An 18,935-nucleotide genomic window follows, 5' to 3' on the forward strand; every position below is an offset into this window, starting at 1 on the left:
AAGTTCATCAGGGTTAATCATTTGTCACCTCATTCTATACCCAGGGCTATCAGCTATCAGTTTTCCTTTTTTTTTTTTTAATTCAGGATCCAGCTCTGTCACCCAGTCTGGAGTGCAGTATCAAAGTATCAATTTTCTCTTACTTCAAATTATATTACATTTTATTCTGTAAATTGATTCTGAACTCCTAATGTAATATTTATGTCCTGTGTTTGCAGGCCATTGGTTTTTTTAAAGTCATAAATCAAAATGGTACCAGAAAATCAAATATGCCAAAGATATTGGGCCTCTCTTTTGCCAGCCACATTGGTAGCACTCTCCTGCCCTGGCCTCCAAGCTGGTGGGGATCTGTGATATTTGTGAAAATGGGCTTGTGCCGGGCGCGGTGGCTCACGCCTGTAATCCCAGCACTTTGGGAGGCCAAGGCAGGCAGATCACGAGGTCTAGAGTTCGAGACCAGCCTGGCCAACATGGTGAAACCCCATCTCTACTAAAAATACCAAAAATTAGCTGGGCATGGTGGCACACGCCTGAAATCCCAGCTACTCAGGAGGCTGAGGCAGGATAATCACTTGAACCCTGGAGGTGGAGGTTGCAGTGAGTGGAGATTGTGCCATTGCACTCCAGCCTGGGTAACAGAGCAAGACTCCGTCTCAAAAAAAAAGAGAGAGAGAGAAAGAAACTGGGCTTGAGTGGTAGCAGTGTAAGAAACTGAATCTCTGTTGTTCAGCAGCTAGCTGTACTGCATGATCACTTCCCCTTCCCCAGCTGACAGTGGCTGTCTCTGGAACTCCTACCACAGCCTTTAATTGGTAGGCCAGCCTTAGTGCCAGTGATTTTATCTGGGCATGGAAAATGCCACTTGCTTCTGTGGAAGAGACACTTAAAAGATCTGGCAGTTGGCCAGGCACGGTGGCTCACATCTATAATCCCAACACTCTGGGAGGCCGAGGCAGGCAGATCACAAGGTCTACTAAAAAAAATACAAAAAATTAGCCAGGCATGGTGGTGGATGCCTGTAGTCCCAGCTTTCGGGAGGCTGAGGCAGGAGAATGGCATGAACCTGGGAGGCGGAGCTTGCAGTGAGCCGAGATCGCACCACTGCACTCCAGGCTGAGTGACAGAGCGAGACTCCGTCTCAACAACAACAACAACAAAAAAGATCTGGCAACCATCCTATCAAGCTTGATTCCTCCAATCTTGGGCCAAGGGCCTCTCCTTTGTTTTGTGCTACCGAAATAAAAGCTAACCTGTGTTTAGAATTCCCTTTTCTGTCTCGTTCACCTGCGTCTCTCATTGATTGGTCTTAGTGGAGGGATTTGCCAGCAGCCACCACGTTGAACTTGATCCTTTTAGTGACTCACTAATCCCACTTCTACTCTGGATTGTAGCTAGTCCTGCATGTTTATGGCACTATAGGTTTCAAAGCTCTTTCATACCCATTTATTCACTTGATAATTTTTCTCTTGTGTGTTTCAACCCAAAGTGATCAAGTAGATCCCTTCACATTGCCTTTTCTAAGGCAGTCCAGTACCTTTTAGGTGGCTCTGTGTCAGAAGGAACTTTTTCCACTTGATTACTTTCTGCTCAAAGCTGAACACTTTGCTGGTGGGTGCAAGTGCCATGCAGCCTCTATTTCCTCGAAGACTTGATAGCTAATTTTCTCTCACTGCTAGATTAAGGGCTCCTATTTCAGAAGCATCTTACCAAAAGTGTGTGTCTCTTGCTTGAGCCATGCCTCTTGCCTTAGAGTGATCCTGAGAACCATTGCTGTTTATGTCTGAGTGCTATATTGCCTTGTATTTCCTTCTCAGTTACATGGACACAGAACAGTATGAAGAAGCAGTACGAGACTATGAAAAAGTGTATCAGACGGAGAAAACAAAAGGTAAGTTTAAAAGCATTTGTTTTTCAGGGAACTGTGTGGAATTCTTTGTAGGCCATAAATCTGTACACAAGGTAGTTTGATTCAGGTATAAGGGGATGTACCTAGAACTTATTTGATCACCAGCCAGAAAGAAGTGAACAAAGGCTAGGCGTGGTGGCTCACGCCTGTAATCCCAGCACTTTGGGAGGCTGAGGCGGGCGGATCACCTGAGATCAGGAGTTTGAGACCAGCCTGGCCAACATGGTGAAACCCCGTCTCTACTAAAAATACAAAAATTAGCGGGTATGGTGGTATACGCCTGTAATCCCAGCCACTCAGGAGGCTGGGGCACAAGAATTCTTTGAACCCGGGAGGCGGAGGTTGCAGTGAGCTAAGATTGCTTGACTGTACTCCAGCCTGGGCGATAGAGCGAGACTTCATCTCAAAAACAAAAAGAAAAAAATAGTGAACAGAGATCCTGGGTTGGGGCACGAGGCACCTATTTTCTGGTTCCAGATCCTCCCTGTCGTTTTCATTTCCTTTTTTGTGTGGTGAGGCTAAAGTGAGGAACCTAAGTCTAGGTAGATTTTCTTTTTTCTTTTTTTTTTAAGACAGAGTCCGACTCTGTCACCCAGGCTGGAGTGCAATGGCGTGATCATAGCTAACTACTACAACCTTTGCCTCCCAGGTTCAAACAATTCTTCTGCCTCAGCCTCCCGAATAACTGGGATTACAGGCACATGGCACCACGCCCGGCAAATTTTTTGTATTTTTAGTAGGGATGGGGTTTCACCATGTTGGACAGGCTAGTCTCAAACTCCTGACTTCGGGTGATCTGCCCATCTCGGCCTCCCAGAGTGCTGGGATTACACGCATGAGCCACTGTGCCTGGCCGAATAGATTTTTTTTTTCTAATCTCCAGAAGAAAGCACTGTAAAAGTCCCTGGCATGGTTAACAAGGCCTGTAACTCCCAGGCAGCTGGGCTGAGACCTGGTGAGGGAAACACCAGAGTCAGGTTTGTCCACTGATGCCAGATGTCTTCCTCTAGAACACAAACAGCTCCTAAAAAATGCACAGCTGGAACTGAAGAAGAGTAAGAGGAAAGATTACTACAAGATTCTGGGAGTGGACAAGAATGCCTCTGAGGACGAGATCAAGAAAGCTTATCGGAAACGGGCCTTGATGCACCATCCAGGTAGAGTAGGTGGGGGCAGTGGGCTCAGTGGGAAGAACCTGCAAGGCAGGCCAACTGCCAGACTTGGTCCAGAGGTGACACCTTGGAAAGGTTCTTCACCTGAGAATAAGGTGTTGCAGACTTGTGTACCCTCCAAATTTTGGGAAATGCCAAATTCTAAAATCAGACATAAAGTGGTTTTTCTCTTAAATTTTGTTTTCTTGAAACTTTGATTTCCTCTGAGTTGTTATTTTACTCCCCACTTTAGATCGGCATAGTGGAGCCAGTGCTGAGGTTCAGAAGGAGGAGGAGAAGAAGTTCAAGGAAGTTGGAGAGGCCTTTACTATCCTCTCTGATCCCAAGAAAAAGACTCGCTATGACAGTGGACAGGACCTAGATGAGGAGGGCATGAATATGGGTGGTGAGTTGGCTGGGGCAGCCTGGGGTGAATTTGACAGCCGTAGAATGTTAGAATTTTTTCCAAAGATGCTCCAGAGGGAGAGTCTGGGCCAAATCTGATCCGTGGTCCAAACAGTAATAGACATGGATTCAAACAAATGCAGTCAAGTGTGGTAGGTTCACAGTGTGCAGTGAGCTCTGAGGAGGCGAGCACTAGGGAAGGCTTGGAAGTGCAGAAAAGCATGGCCCCATGGCTCATGCCTATAATCCCAGCACTTTGGGAGGCCGAGGCGAGCAGATCACTTGAGATCAGGAGTTCAAGACCAGCCTGACCAACATGGTGAAACCCTGTCTCTACTAAAAATACAAAAATTAGGCCGGGTGTGGTGGCTCATGCCTGTAATCCTACCACTTTGGGAGGCCAAAGCAGGTGGATCACCAGAGGTCAGGAGTTTGAGACCAGCCTGGCCAACATGGTGAAAACTTCGTCTCTACTAAAACACAAAAATTAGCCACGTGTGGTGGCAGGTGCCTTTAATCCCAGCTACTCGGGAAGCCGAGGCATGAGAATCACTTGAACCCTGGAGGCAGGGGTTGCAGTGAGCTGAGATCGTGCCACTGTGCTCCAGCCTAAGCGACAGAGCAAGATTTTGTCTCAGTTTAAAAAAATAAGAAAGAAAGAAAAAAGAAAAATTAGCCAGGTGTGGTGGCGCATGCCTGTAATCCCAGCTACTTGAATCTGGGAGGTGGAGGTTGCAGTGAGCCAAGATAGCGCCATTGCATTCCAGCATGGGCAACAGCAAGACTCCATCCCCCCCCCAAAAAAGCAAAGCATGGTCCCTTTGGGGATCTGCAGGGGGTTCGGTCTAGGAAAATAAAGGGATAGGGTGCTAGAGGCAAGTGGTGGTGGAAGGCCAGCAAATAGCTGGATCAGAGCTCAGCGGCCATGAGGGCTGTATGTGGTAAGGAATATGGGCATTTTCCTATTATCTGGAAGTTCTTCTTTACCCACTGCAAAGTGTATGCTGACATTTATGTGTGTCATACATTCCTATAAACACTCCCAGATTCTAATTTCCCAAAAGACTTAGCATGATATAAAGCACAGCTATTGTCAATATTGTTGCTCACTGTTGGCTGTCAGAGATAAGAAGCCCTGACCTGTGAGCCGGGCATGGTGGCTCACGCCTGTAATCCCAGCATTTTGGGAGGCCAAGGTGGGTGGATCACCTGAGCTCAGGAGTTCGAGACCACCCTGGGCAACATATAAAATACCAAAAAAATTGTACTCTCTTCTAAAATACAAAAAAATTAGCTGAGCATGGTGGCGCATGCCTATGGTCCAAGCTACTCAGGAAACTGAGGCACAAAAATCTCTTGAGCCCAGGAGGCAGAGGTTGCAGTGAGCCGAGATTGCGCCACTGTACTCCAGCTTGGGCTACAGAGTGAGACTCCATCTCAAAAATTAATTAATTAATTCAGTCAGGCAGTCTTTACTATAAGTTGTCTGCCCAAAAATTTGCCAGGCATGGTGGCTCACGCCTGTAATCCCAGCACTTTGGAAGAACAAGGCAGGCAGATCACAAGGTCAAGAGATCGAGACCAACCTGCCCAACATGGTGAAACCCCATCTGTACTAAAAATAAAAAAATTAGCTGGGCATGGTGTCACACGCCTGTAGTCCTAGCTACTTGGGAGGCTGAGGCAGGAGAATCGCTTGAACCCGGGAGGCGGAGGCTGCAGTGAGCCGAGATTGCGCCATTGCACTCCAGCCTGGCAACAGAGCAAGACTCGTCTCAAAAAAGAGAGGCCCTGACCTGTGAACGGTGCACAGACCTACCATCTCTTCCACTAAGAAAATCTCGGCTCACTGCAACCTTTGCCTCCCGGGTTCAAGCAGTTCTCCTGCCTCAGCCTCCTGAGTAGATGGGATTACAGACACCCACCCCCATGCCTAGCTAATTTTTGTATTTTTAGTAGAGACGGGGTTTCACCATGTTGGCCAGGCTGGTCTTGAACTCCTGACCACAAGTGATCTGCTGGCCTTGGCCTCCCAAAGTGCTGGGATTACAGGCGTGAGCCACTGTGCCTGGCCTTCTATTGCAATTTATTTATTTATTTATATTTGTTTATTTTTTTTATGTTTTTGAGACAGGGTCTCACTTTGTTGTCCAGGCTGGAGTGCAGTGGTGCAGTCTCAGCTCACAGCAATCTCCACCTCCCGGGTTCAAGAAATTCTCCTACCTCAGCCTCCTGAGTAGCTGGGATTACAGGCACCTGCCACCACACCTGGCTAATTTTTATATTTTTAGTAGAGACGGGGTTTCACCACATTGGCCAGGCTGGTCTCAAACTCCTGACCTCATGTGATCTGCCCACCTTGGCCTCCCAAAGTGTTGGGATGACAGGTGTGAGCCACCGCACCCAGCCAGAATTTAAAATAAGAATGATGGTACTATATAGATAATACTGAGTCCTCTCCAGTTCAGTGTGGGGGGATTTGTGTTTAATAAACCTAGGTTCACCATAATAAACATGTTCCTCTGAGCAGTTAAGAAGAGCTATAAGCAGTCAAAAGCTAGTGAAGAGTTTTTGTTTTGTTTTGAGACAGAGTCTTGCTCTGTTGCACGGGCTGGAGTGCTGTGGCACAATCTCGGCTCACTGCAAGCTCTGCTTCCCAGGTTCACGCCATTCTCCTGCTTCAGCCTCCTGAGTAGCTGGGACTATAGGCGCCCGCCACCACGCCTGGCTAATTTTTTGGGTTTTAGTAGAGACAGGGTTTCACTTTGTTAGCCAGGATGATCTCGATCTCCTGACTTCGTGATCCGCCCGCCTTGGACTTCCAGAGTGTTGGGATTACAGGTGTGAGCCACCACGCCAGGCTGTGAAGAGTTTTAAGTAGGGGCACTGTGGACCAGATTTTGGCTCTGGAAATATATTTGTGATAGAGGTGAGGAGGTGGTGGTTGGAGGGAGTAAGGAGGATGGAGATGGAAGGAAGACAAAAGATAGGAAAGGACTGGAGGGCACAGTCGGGAGTTAGTGGTAGACTCAGCAGGAGTTGGTTGCTATTCAGATGTGTTGGGGAGCGTGACAGACATAGCTGACTCTTGGGGTCATTCACTAAGCAGGGGAGGCCCAGGAAGATACGCAGATGCAAGCAGAGAAACTCACTCTGGGCACAAGGTGGCTGTGGGATCACCTGGTGGGGATCAGTCCTTCTCTGTAGCTTGGGAAGTCAGTCGGGGATGGGGCCATCAGACATGCTGTGGCCTCACAAAAGTGCACAGTCAGGCAGGCAGGAGTTGGATTTTCCAGTTCTGCTGCTTTCGCTGCCATGTGATCATGGGCCAGTTACTTGAACTACCTACACATGTTTTGTTGAGTATTAGTTGGGAATGATACTTACCCTGACAAATCATTACTGGGATTAACTAATGTAATGTATGCAAAGTACCCAGTACCTTGCACCTAGTAGGTGTTTTTGTTGGTTTGTTGTTGTTGTTATTGAAACAAGGTCTCGCTCTGTCACCCAGGCTGGGGTGCAGTGTTGTGATCATAGCTTACCGCAGCCTCGAACTCCTGGGCTCAAGCAATCCTCCCACCTCAGACTCCCAAAGCGCTGGGATTATAAGTGTGAGCCACCACGCCCAGCTAATAAACCACAGCTTTTTTTCTAGCCTAGAGTCTACAGAGTAAAAGACATGGAATCAAATACAGTAAATCCTAGATCTTGTTCTTATATTTATTTTTGGTAACATTTAAGTGACACATTTTATCCTTTTTAGTAGCCGCTCCAGCATTATAGGGAGACAGAGTATGGGGAAAGTCTTGTGTAAGTGCAAATGGCATTCCATTTGTTAAGAAAACAGCCCAGCGAAGCAAGCTGAAGTGGAGAAAGCTTTCCTTTGGGGCAGCACTTGGAAGGAGAAGGGAACATGTCCTAGGAGTGGGATCAGGTAGCATGTTTTGCACGGGGTGGGGCAGGTTGGCTCACCTGCAGTCTGAAGTGTTGGGAAAGGAGGGAGTGAGACTCTCCAGGAAAGCTTTGGAGATCTGTTCTCAGTGTCATCAGTTCTCTTCAAACATTTCTAATTTTTCACCTTTTCTTCCCTTCCATGTTACTTGCCTTGCTCTACAGATTTTGATCCAAACAATATCTTCAAGGCTTTCTTCGGCGGTCCTGGAGGCTTCAGCTTTGAAGGTAGGTAGGCCTGCTGTTCTGGGAGTTCCCAGATCACAGGCCAACACACTCACTGCCACTTAGGCAGCTCTTCGGGAGTCAGAGGGGCCATGAGAGGGGGCGGCTGAATTCTCATCTAGCATGGCATCTATCCACTCGGCTGTTGCTAAGGATGAAGACAGGAAGGTACCCCTTGCCTTGGGACCTTTAGCCACTGCATCTCTGCAGGGGCAGGGGGCATCTCTGACTGCCTACTACCGAGGCTTCTCTGCAAGAGCAAAGGTGTTTAGAAGCTGCCCATGTATAATCCGGTCACCTGCTCCTTCTTGCACCCCAAAACAGCCTGAGCTGTTTGATACCCATAGAGTTTCTGTCTGCGTTTGAGTTTGAAGCAGCCCTTGAAAACTTTTCCATAATCAGAGCAAAGTGATCTTCCCTAGAAAATCCAGAGCCAACGACCAAGCCCTTCTTTTCTCTTTCAGCATCTGGTCCAGGGAGTTTCTTTTTTCAATTTGGCTAATGAAGGGCAACCACCCAGAACCCAGAAAATGCAGACTCACTCAGTTTAATCTTGAATGTGGAAACAGTTCACCTCCTCCCTTCATCACGTCTCCATGTACTTAGAGCAGTTTCGTTTTCTCAGTTGGATGCCCTGTGTCTCTGTGAGTGGGGTGGAGCAAAGGGAACCAATGCCGAAGACCGCGGGCAGGGGAGGGAGGCGGGGGTGGACAGGGAGGCAGCTTGTGAATTTTTGTTTTACTGTTTAACTTTATTAAAAAAGAAAAAAAAAAGAAGAGAATAAAATGTTTTGACCCTTTCTGGCCCTTTGCTCTGGCATCTGCTTTGTCTCCATAGTCTGTGAGCCAGAGCCGAGCCCGACCTGGACTTGGGGTGCGGCAAGCTGCCACAGGTAGGCTGTGAGCACCGAGCCTAGTGGCAGGTGGGGCACTCTGCCTCTCCCAGACCTGTCCCGCATGTGAGTGCTAGGCAGACCCTGGCTGTGCTGCTGGGCCCAGCCTGACATCAGTCACGGAGAAGCAGGTTCAGAAAGCATGCTCACCTTACAGTGGGGCCCCAGAAATCACTAGAAGCTGTGTGCGTCCAAAGCTCAGGTGGGTACTGACCTAGACAGGGCAGTTTACTTACAAAGGCTCGCTCAGTTCCTGTTGCAGTGTGGGTTCGAGGGAGATGGTAGACAGAGATAAAACCCTGCCTCTTGACCCCCAGACCTGTTTGAAGTGGGACGGGTGGCTCCAGAGCTCTGGTCTGGCCACTCACTATTTTTAGCAAAAGCCCCGGCCTTCTCTGCTCCCTTTCTGCATGCAGGAGACACGCTGCTCACGGATGCAGCGGCATGCACCATGCTGTCCTGTCAAGCATGGTGTTCAGTGTGAGTAGCCTTCCCAGGAGCCCTAGACAGAGACTTGAAGCTCTAGCTGAAGCTCAGAGATGGCCAGGGACAGGCCTTGACCTAGAAAGGTAACTTAGGATTTCTCTTCATCTGAGCTCCTGCCCCTTTCTTTCAAGTCTTCCCCGGCTGGTGCCTTAGCCATGGTGAAATGATGCCTGAGTCAGGCCTGGGAAGTTTCCCTTGTGGCTGACTAGGCCTCTTGTGGCCTGGAAGGGAATCAAATGTTAGGTCTTCCCTGGTGCTTGAAGTTGCAGTGACCTACAGGTGGCCTTCCCTAGAGAACTGGGAGAAACCCATACCAGGAGCTTCAGGTCTTACTGAGATCTTTCTGATCCAGTGGGCTGGGGACACCTGTGGGCCTGGTGCCCTGGTTAATGGGGGATGAGAGGCTTTTGTGCTCCATGTCCCTCATACCCAGCCAACCCCCACCTTCTGTATGAGTCTGAGGCCAGCCTCTGCTTTCTGCCTCCTCATGAAAGCCAACACTGTTCAGCTGCCCAACCTCACCACAGCTGTGCCCGGCCAGCAGAGGGGAGACAGGACCGATGGCCCCAAGCTGTGGGACAAAGCCAGTCCTAATACACCCAGCCCTAGGGAAGACTGAGCTGGGCACAGAAGGGTAAGAGAGACTGCACACAGCTAGGATTAACATGATTTATTTCATTATCAGTCTTACAAGTTGCTGAGGTTGGGCAAAGCCAGGATAGCAACTTAAATCCAAAGTACTTTTGTTGAGTGACAACCTGATTAGCAAGGCCCTGTTACTGAACAGAGGGCAGTGGAGGGCACCCCAGGAACCACAGCACATAGACCAGTGTTAGAAACCCCTTCCCAGAAGCAACCGGTGGGACTTGGCCCTTACCAGCCAGGGGTCTACTCCATTGGCTCTTGGTGCCCACCAGCCCCCGTTAGAGGAGGCCCAGAGGCCTCCAGAGGCACCATGGAGGCAAAATGGGCTGGGTAGAGAGCAGGACTGGAGCTTCCTCACCAGGGTGCTGCCTCTGGCCTCGATCTCCCCATCTACACAGCGGAGTCACGCCACTGGAAAGGACGGCCAGTCCAGCCCCTTCCTGGAGTGAGGCCCCCAGCCAGCGGGGATGTGGCGGCTGCTTAACTGTTCTGCTTTCTTCCCTAGTTATCAAACTGTTACCTAGTTATGGTGTGCAGGGGAGGGGCAGGGACTTAGGACCAAAGGTGGGAGGTAAGCTCCTTTTTCTACCCTGGTAAATAGCCCCAGCCTTCTTGGGGCTATGCTGATTAAGAAATGGGATCACTCAGGAGGATGGCTTGAGCCCAGGAGTTTGAGGCTGCAGTGAGCCATGATCGCACCACTGCACTCCAGCTTGGGAGACAGCAGGACCCTGTCTCTAAAAACAAAGAAAAAAGACAAGGAGATGGAATCAAAGCCCAGAGGTCCTCCCTTTCTCAAAGCCACCACTAGTTCTCTGTGACCATGGAAAACTACCCTCAGCCCCACTGCCTTTTGGCTCTGGTCAGTGGGTTTTGCGGGGTTCTGAGGTGTCTCCCCACTCGCCCAGCTCTGGGCAGAGCGGCTGGGCTGGGGCTGAGCTAACTAGAACCTGGAAGCAGGGCTCGGGGTTCTGGCTGTGGCCCCATTCCTGGCTTGGTCCAGCCTCGTTAGCTTTGGTCCAGGTTCCTGAATGGTGCCTCCCCGCCCACCTTGTGTTGGGAGTGTGAGCATTAGAGGGGAAGAGGGCGGACAGGAAGGGAGGGTCAGTTATTTTACAAGTTTTTAAAAAGTTATAGGTAAGTTAACTTTGAGTAAAAAAAAAAAAAAAAAAAAAATCACAAAACAAGGATCAAGCAGAGGGCACGTTTCCCTCTCCCCCACTTCCCTTCTAGGGGCATACGTGGTGGTGAGAACACTCATATGATGGTGCAGGACGGCAAGGCGCCCCCCTTCCGGCTGCCTTGCGTGGACACGGGTTTGCCTTTTCCGTAGTACCCCGTGAAGATGGCCCTGACCTCCATGTTCTTGGCCAGGTTCAGCATCCAGCGCCCATTGCCCAAGGAATAGAGCTTGCCCCGGCTTAGCTCGCCCACCTCCTCGCCTCGGCTGCCCCCCTTCTCCTGCCGCAGAATCTCTAAGAGGTCAAGGCCCGTCTGCACGGCCTCTACGTCAGCTGCGCAGCCGAGGGTGATGTGGGCGCGGCTCCCCCGCGGCAGGTTGTCAGTGGGTGACAGCTTGTCCACATCACTCGGCCACAACTGCAGCTGCTGCTCACTCAACTCCACCCGGGCCCCAGTCGTCTTGGGTGTCACAAAGAGGGCAGAGATGGTCAGTGTGAAGGCCTTGGAGTAAGATTTCTTTACCACCTGGGGAGAGTGAGAAAGAGGGGCCCAAGCTAGAGATGGTGGGCTCTTGAGGAACAGCTGACCCAGGGAGGGTCCCTCCTGGAGGAGAGAAGGGAAAGTCTAACAGAAGTGAGCACAGCTGAGCAGGGGTTGGGTATAGGCCCAGCATCCACTAACACCTGCGGCACGCACCTTCCCCGGGCACTCCAGGCTCAAGTGAGAAACTCGAAGGCACTCAGACAGGGCCACATGGGGAGAGCCGGACTTCCTGAGGGAGCCCATCTCCTTGCACACTTGCTTCCGGCCTCAGCAGGCTGGCTGACCTCTCGGTGCCTTGGCTTCGTCACCCATAAAACAGGGAGAACCAGAGCCTACTTCAGAGTTAATGTGGTTATGGGAGTGACTAGGTGAAGAGCCCACAAGGGTGTCCGTGCACACAGCAGCTGCCACTGTTGGCACTGCTCAGCTTCCCCTGGGACCCAGGCAGCGCCCTGGAGGGCAGGGTGAGGTCAGACTTGCCCTTGATGGAAACCTGCTCTTACACTTTGGTTCCCATCTGATAAGTCTGCTTCTATCTGATTCTTTGAGAAAGCCCATCCCATCTCAGCATAAAAGCTTTTCTATTTTTGCTCACGATCCCTTGTCCCAACAGTGTCTGGCATGAAATGGGTACTTAATAAATGCTAAATGAAGGCATGGTTAGGGATGGCAGCTCAGCTGTTACATATTCATTCGACTATGCTAGGGTGTTGGAACCACAGGGGTCAACGAAACCTAAAAATGCCCTCAGGGAGCTTCCATTTGGGAGGACACTCCAGTGAACAGACAAACGGCTGTGCTCATAACCTCGGCAGAGAAGTGGGAGAGTGGACTTGGGGTGAACACTTGGAGGCTGGAGACTGTGTGGATCTGGGCGACATGCCTGGCATTCAGGGATCACTGTCAGTGGCGGTGTGGGTGTAAGGTGCCAGCTGTGTGGTGCAGAAAGGTCTCATACCCATTAGCCAATAAGCTTCACTATCGTATGAAACTCCCTCACTCTGGGGACAGGCCAGACCTCAGACATGGGGACCTCAGTGCACCAGACTCCCTGGTGGTGAGGGACTCCTAGTCTTTGGAAGGTAAAACAGGCTCAGAGAGGCCAGAGCAGGAGCCCACTGTGGACCAGCATTCTCCATGAATCTGCAGAAGGCGGAGGTGCTTGGGGGCAGGCGAATGCACAGGCTGGCGATACTGCCAGGGCAGGCTCCTTAGAACCTGCGGCTGAGGTCTATGCAACTATGCCTGGGGACAGGGGAGCTAGGAGGAGGAGGTGCCGTTTTTCTTGAGCTGCCGTCTGGTTTTGGTCCCTGCCTGGCCGGTACCCATCTCCAGAAGATGCCGCAGCCCCTTCTCCCTCAACCTCCCACCTCCCCCATGTGTCCCTGGGGAAGACTCACATCTTGTTGAGCATACTCCTCCGCCCCGGGAGCCTTCCCGTAGTCACAAAACTTGGTTGTGCAGTGCAGCACGCCTGGGGGTCTCTTTCCAAAGTAGGTGACCAAGTCCATCTTCTCCCTGGGCTCATCCCCAGGGACAACTGCCAGGAGAAAAAGAGTGCAGTGAGGGCAGGGGAGCAGGGGCATACCATCACCCGCCACCAGGACCACAGAGGCCCAGCGCAAAACACTCGGACGCTAAGCATCACCTCTCCAGCAACCCACTACAGTTCATTCATTCGTTAGGTGGTCAAACTAATGGCAACTTTAGAGCAATAAAAAGTTAAAATTCTCAGGCCGGGTGCGGTGGCTCACACCTGTAATCCCAGCACTTTGGGAGGCCGAGGTGGGCGGATCACGAGGTCAGGAGTTCAAGACCAGCCTGGCCAAGATGGTGAAACCCTGTCTACTAAAAATACAAAGAAATTAGCCGGGTGTGGTGGTGGGTGCCTGTAATCCCAGCTACTCGGGAGGCTGAGGTAGAGAACTGCTTGAACCCAGGAGGCAGAGGATGCAGCGAGCCGAGATTGTGCCACTGCACTCCAGCCTGGGTGACAGCAAGACTCCGTCTCAAAAAAAAAAAAAAAAAGTTAAAATTCTCTGTCTTTAGGTTGTATAGATCTTTCCATCTCTTCCCCAAACTCTAAGGCATTTGTAACAGAGGCAGGCAGTACAGGCCAAGGGAATCTAAGATTTACTAGCACCACATCTCAAAGGGGAAGCAAGTCATGGGAAGTGGGGTAGAAAGAAAACAGGGCTGGGAACAACGTGGTACAGTGGAAACAGCCAGAACACAGTGAACATCTCAGCCCTGCTGCGTACCAGCCATCGGCCTGGGGCAAGTGACCAACCCTATCTATCAATCCAGCATAACCGTTAGGGTGACCATACACCCCGGTGTTCCCAGGACCACCAGGGAACTATCAGTAGTGACCCATTTCACTCAGGGGCCCATCTGGACAGTCACAATGTCACCATCAGTTTAATACACACCTTGCAGGCCGGTTTGGGGGATGAGAGCCTATGGGGGCCCTCCTGGTACAGGAAGGGTCTTGGGCTATAATGGGGTGACATTATGGGGCTGGAAGACACAAAGGGGAGTGGATTATCTGTGATTTTCATTTCCAGACTCCACACCTGTGGCTGTCTTTGGAGTCACTCGCTTTTTCCTGTTACATTCTGAATTGAGTCCCCGTGAGGATGTTTTGCCCTCTCTAGAGGGGAGGAAGGCCTCTCCTGAGGGCAGCCTGGCTGGTCTATTACATTTCTCCTGCTGTAACCCTGGGCAGAAAAAGATTCCAGTTTTCCTTCACAAATAAAATAGGCTGGACATGGTGGCTAGTGCCTGTAATCCCGGCAACTTGGGAGGCCGAGGTGGGTGGATCACTTGAGGTCAGGCGTTTGAGACCAGCCTGGCCAACATGGTGAAACCCTGTCTCTACTAAAAATTTATAAATTAGCGAGGCATGGTGGCGGGTACCTGTAATCCTAGGTACTTGGGTGGCTGAGGCAGAAGAACTGCTTGAACCCGGGAGATGGAGGTTGCAGTAAGCTGAATTGCCCCACTGCACTCCAGCCTGGGCAGCCGAATGAGACTGTCTCAAAATAAATTAAAAAATAAAAACAGGCTGGGCGTGGTGGCTCACACTTGTAATCCCAGCACTTTGCAAGGCCAAGCGGGGTGGAACACAAGGTCAGGAGTTCAAAACCAGCCTGGTCAAGAGATAGTAGAAAACCTGTCTCTACTAAAAATACAAAAAAATAAAAATAAAAATTAGCCAGGCATGGTGGCTGGTGCCTGTATTGCCAGCTACTTAGGAGGCTGAGGCAGAGAACTGCTTGAACCCAGGAGGCAGAGGTTGCAGTGAGCCAAGATCATGCCACTGCACTCCAGCCTGGGCGACAGAGAGAGACTCCGTCTCATAAATAAATAAATATTAAAAGCAACTTTGAGCAGTAGTCACTCCAGGGCAGAGCCACCAGCTCACAGGTACAGGGCTTGCTCCTGGCCAATGTCAGTGCAAGCACCACAGTTCACTGCAGAGTTCAAGTTTAGGAGCTGAGGAGAAAAAAGTTCTCTGAGAACCCATACTGGCACAAATTCCCTGCTTCTGTGCAATATACACAGTGTCAACAAACCAGAGTGGGGCTATTTCAGGTATGAAGATCATGTAAACTTGGGGGCGGCTGGGCGCAGTGGCTCACACCTGTAATCCCAGCACTTTGGGAGGCTGAGGCAAGCAGATCACCTGAGGTCAGGAGTTCGAGACCAGCCTGGCCAACACTGTGAAACCCCATCTCTACTAAAAATATAAAAATTAGCTGGATGTGAGGCCGGGCGCGGTGGCTCAAGCCTGTAATCCCAGCACTTTGGGAGGCCGAGATGGGCGGATCACGAGGTCACGAGATCGAGACCATCCTGGCTAACACAGTGAAACCCCGTCTCTACTAAAAAATACAAAAAAAAAAAAAAAAAAAAAAAACTAGCCGGGCGAGGTGGTGGGCGCCTGTAGTCCCAGCTACTCGGGAGGCTGAGGCAGGAGAATGGCGTGAACCCAGGAGGCGGAGCTTGCAGTGAGCGGAGATCCGGCCACTGCACTCCAGCCTGGGCGGCAGAGCAAGACTCCGTCTCAAAAAAAAAAAAAAAAAATTAGCTGGATGTGGTGGCACACACCTGTAGTCCTAGCTACTGGGGAGGCTGAAACAGGAGGATTGCTTGAACCTGGGAGGCAGAGGTTGCAGTGAGCTGAGATAGTGCCACTGCACTCCAGTCTGGGTGACAGAGGGAGACTCTGTGTCAAAATAAATAAATAAATAAATACAATTGGGGGCAACCAGAAATGGCCTAAAGGCATATAGATGGATTAGTGGGTGACATTTCTCCAACAGGTCACTGCAGGAGAGCCACCAGGACCCCTCTTTATCCCAAACTTATCATTGGAGCAAAAAGCCCATGCCAAGAGAGAACACGGCTAGAGTAGCCAGAGTCCAGGGTTCAAGCCCGTAAACCCCACATCCCTCCTGGGCCCGTGTTTTTCCATCTGAAAACAGGTTTTGGCCTAAGTGTGTGTCCTCTGGAGCTGTAAGATGCCACAAACCCATGAGTAAATCAAGTAGCCCGAGGCCTGAGAACCATCCCCAGTGAAGCCACAATAGTCCTAATTTTAATTTTTTTGCAGCTTACAATTTCATGTCATTATTATTATTTTGGAACATTATTCTGCTGCTAAAAATGAGTTGGAAAACACTGGGCTTGATTCCCCCTCTAAGATTACATTAGAAGAGGACATATTTCCTGTTACTACAGTTTTTCCGACCTCCAAGACGGGTCGGTGGTCTACATTCAACCTGGGAGAAGAGTGTCAGAGAGAAGAGGGCTAGAAGGAAAGGTGTAGTAGGAGGAAAGCAGCTCTGGGAAGCCCCCGTGTTCCCAATGTGCTGCCAACTCCCCAAGGCTACCACTGGGACACACTGCTGGCCCCTGCCCGCTCTGAGGTGAGCCCTTCTCTGCCTCCTGCTGCTTCGTGCCCCACCCTATGGTCCTATGCCCACAGCGCCCTGTGCCCAGCAAGGTAGGCTTATGAATAAGGCCCCACCCTGCCACCTACATTGTCGCAGCTCCTTCTTGAAGGCCTTGTGGTTCCCCAGCTCTTCCAGGAAGACCTGGCCGGCTTTGCGGAGGATCTCGGAGCTCTTCTTGGACAGGAACCAGCCGAAGTAGAGCGGCAGGAAGTCCTTCTCCAGCCCAGGCTTCAGCTTCTTCAGGTCATCAGCCGACAGCTGCCACTGGTTCTTCTCCTTGAGCTGGGCACAGTCCAGCCGCCATGCCGTCTTGGGCTCTACCAGCACCACCTGGTACTGGTACTGGTCGGCCATTTCAAAGAGCTGCTCCAGCCGTTCCCGCTCGTGGTTGGTGTCATCTAGCACAAGAATTCTGATATCCCGGCGGCGGCAGTAGGCAGCCAGGTCCTCATCGAGCCGCTTGTACTCCTCGGAGAAGGCTCCTCGAGCGCCGGGGGTGATCTTGTAAGCGTCGGCCGACACCATCTTGGTGCCATCACGGTACTTGTCCACGATGGCCCGTGCCAGCGTGGACTTGCCGCTTCCTGGCAGGCCGCGCAAGATAAAGAGCGTCTTGCACTCTTGCAGCGTGGCCACCGTGTCCTCATCCTGAAGGAAGGGAAACTGCAGCTCAGGCTTGTCCTTGGCCCCTGAGGATGACATCTTGCGGAAGAAGATCTTGGGCAGGAATGTGTGGCTTTTTCGGGAGAAGCCTCTGTTCTGTGTAAGGAGGGGAAGAGATGTCAGCCCAGGTCATTCGCGGGCTCCCCGCCGGCCTTACCCCTAGTCCCTAGACTGGGTGTGGGTGCCTTCCCAAGCAGGGCAGTGCTGGACCTTCTGTCCCTTTCGGTCCGGGAGCACCTTTCCGCTTCTGGTCGTGGAGGAGGAAGAGGGAAGCTTGTCTGAAGCTCTCCTAAGCGTGCGCTTTCCCCATTGCTGCCACCTCGGAAAGGAAAACGTGCTGGAGGCATGCAGGGTGTGCCAGGAGCCTGCGGTTCTGGGACTGGCCTCACTCTTATATGCTTGGCACCTACTAAGGACGTCCTCTTTGGAGGTGGGGGTCTCTGTGTCTGGGCCAAGCCACAGCTGCCACGGCTGAGTGCACAGAGAAGGGTGGGGAGTGGAGAAGGGTTACCCCAAGACTGCCTCCCTTCCCCCAACAATGGCCGCAACAGATAATACTCTCTTGTCTGGCATGCGGGGACAATGGTCCCACAGAAGGGCTGGTGGGGGGCAGGGCTGGAGAGCACTGGACAAAGGCCCTCTTTCACCGAGCCTGCCACCTCCTCCTCTACCCTCTCCCGGCCCCCACAAAGTCGTGGTCTTTGTGCCTGTCCAGGACAAGGCAGCAGAGGGCACCTGCAATCAGGATCCAGCTCTGCCCGCCGCTGTGCTGTGTGTCTGAACCGCCTCTCGGAGCCACTTGTTTTCCTATCTTCTAGAAGCCACAACGGACGGCAGCTTTTACCGTAAAGGGTCCCCTCCTCTGAACTGGCTCCGCCTCCCGCGCGCACCCGGGCGCGTGGCAGCGGTTCCGCGTGATGGGACGGTCCCGAGTCCCCTACTGAGGAACGCTACCGTTTCCCTCTCCAGCGGCCTCTCCGGCACTCCGAACCCCCCGCCCAGCTTCTTCCAGACCTCAGGGCTGCCCTGAGTACCAAGACAACTGGAAATCGAGCCCGGAGCCCCGGGTCCTCGTTTGCAAGACGCTTCCTGCCGAGGGGCCCCGACACTCGTTTCCTGCCCTGGTGCTACCCAGTGCCCGGCCCCGCCCGGCCTCTCACCATGATGAGGAGGGGCGCCGCCGTCGCCGCCTCTGTCGGCACCAGCGCTCCGGGGCCGCCCGCCTGCGCGGAGGGACACTGGAGTCCAGCGGTGGCACGACCCGAGCCCGGCCGCTTTACATAGCCCGGGGGCGGAGCGGGCACCCGGGCGGGCTGGGGCGGGCCGTCCCCTCTGCGCGCAGGCGCTGCGAACCGAAACCCGAAACTCCCGCCGCGCGCGGGAACCCCGGCCCGGCCCCACCCCCTGCGCGCGCCCGCCCCGCCACGCGCACCCACTCACTACGCCTGCGAGCTGGACGGCCGCTACCTTTTTCTGTGTGTTGAGGGATAACTCAGTCACCCTCCCCGGTCCCGGGGATTAGCAGGAAGTGAGTGAAGCAGGGTCGTGCAAGGTTGGATCCTATCTTTAATTTTTGATATTTTATTCATCATGGACTTTTGCATTAATTAAAAACTTTTTTTAAAACCACATTGGATTAAAGTATGCAATTTGCTGGCATCCTGGTCAACTCTGCATCTGAAATACCTCACTGACCTCGTCCGGGCCCTGTGCCAGCCGAAAGTCAGTCTCAGCCCCGACCTTTCCTTCTAGAAGTTGTGGAGACAGACCAGGATGGCAATGGCCAAAGGGACAGATGAGTAACGGAGTGAAATCCTAACATCCTCTGAGGCCAGATGCTCAGCTGCCACCACCTCTGTGAAACCACTGAGAGCTCCATTGGATTTTTGAGTTTCTTGTACCAAGTGCTGTGCTAAGCACTC

General features: G+C 51.8%; 2 protein-coding genes across 6 annotated transcripts in view; one reads left to right on the top strand and one right to left on the bottom strand.

Moving 5' to 3' along the window:
- DNAJC7 (DnaJ heat shock protein family (Hsp40) member C7) overlaps positions 1–10,840 on the top strand; it is a 45,042-nt gene extending 34,202 nt beyond the window's left edge. For all 4 annotated transcript variants that reach the window (XM_008012684.3, XM_073005308.1, XM_008012686.3 and 1 more), the window contains 5 exons: positions 1,815–1,888; positions 2,917–3,063; positions 3,311–3,463; positions 7,582–7,644; positions 8,106–10,840. In XM_008012684.3, coding sequence (XP_008010875.1) covers positions 1,815–1,888; positions 2,917–3,063; positions 3,311–3,463; positions 7,582–7,644; positions 8,106–8,143 — 475 coding nt within the window. In that variant the 3' untranslated portion in view covers positions 8,144–10,840. The remainder of the gene's footprint in view (positions 1–1,814; positions 1,889–2,916; positions 3,064–3,310; positions 3,464–7,581; positions 7,645–8,105) is intronic.
- CNP (2'',3''-cyclic nucleotide 3'' phosphodiesterase) lies at positions 9,675–18,306 on the bottom strand. Of its 2 annotated transcripts, none has more exons than XM_008012689.3 (4): positions 18,174–18,306; positions 16,437–17,109; positions 12,790–12,929; positions 9,675–11,371 (listed from the first exon to the last, which is right to left on the bottom strand). In XM_008012689.3, exons 1-4 carry the CDS (start codon positions 18,174–18,176, stop codon positions 10,922–10,924), a joined length of 1,266 nt encoding a protein of 421 aa, XP_008010880.1. In that variant the 5' UTR covers positions 18,177–18,306; the 3' UTR covers positions 9,675–10,921. The 2 variants fall into 2 exon arrangements, with proteins under 2 accessions (XP_008010880.1, XP_008010881.1); XM_008012690.3 differs by lacking the exon at positions 18,174–18,306 and adding an exon at positions 17,749–18,087.
- Positions 18,307–18,935: the final 629 nt, after the last annotated feature.

The sequence above is a fragment of the Chlorocebus sabaeus genome, chromosome 16 (assembly GCF_047675955.1).
Source record: "Chlorocebus sabaeus isolate Y175 chromosome 16, mChlSab1.0.hap1, whole genome shotgun sequence".
Taxonomy (NCBI): domain Eukaryota; kingdom Metazoa; phylum Chordata; class Mammalia; order Primates; family Cercopithecidae; genus Chlorocebus; species Chlorocebus sabaeus.

Excerpts from the sequence above, each read along its gene's own strand:
- CNP (XM_008012689.3), bottom strand. Across the intron at positions 12,930-16,436 it reads CAAGAAGGAGCTGCGACAAT|TTGTCCCTGGGGATGAGCCC; the intron begins GTAGGTGGCAGG and ends TTCTCCTGGCAG. Across the intron at positions 11,372-12,789 it reads AGGAGTATGCTCAACAAGAT|GTGGTAAAGAAATCTTACTC; the intron begins GTGAGTCTTCCC and ends CACTCTCCCCAG.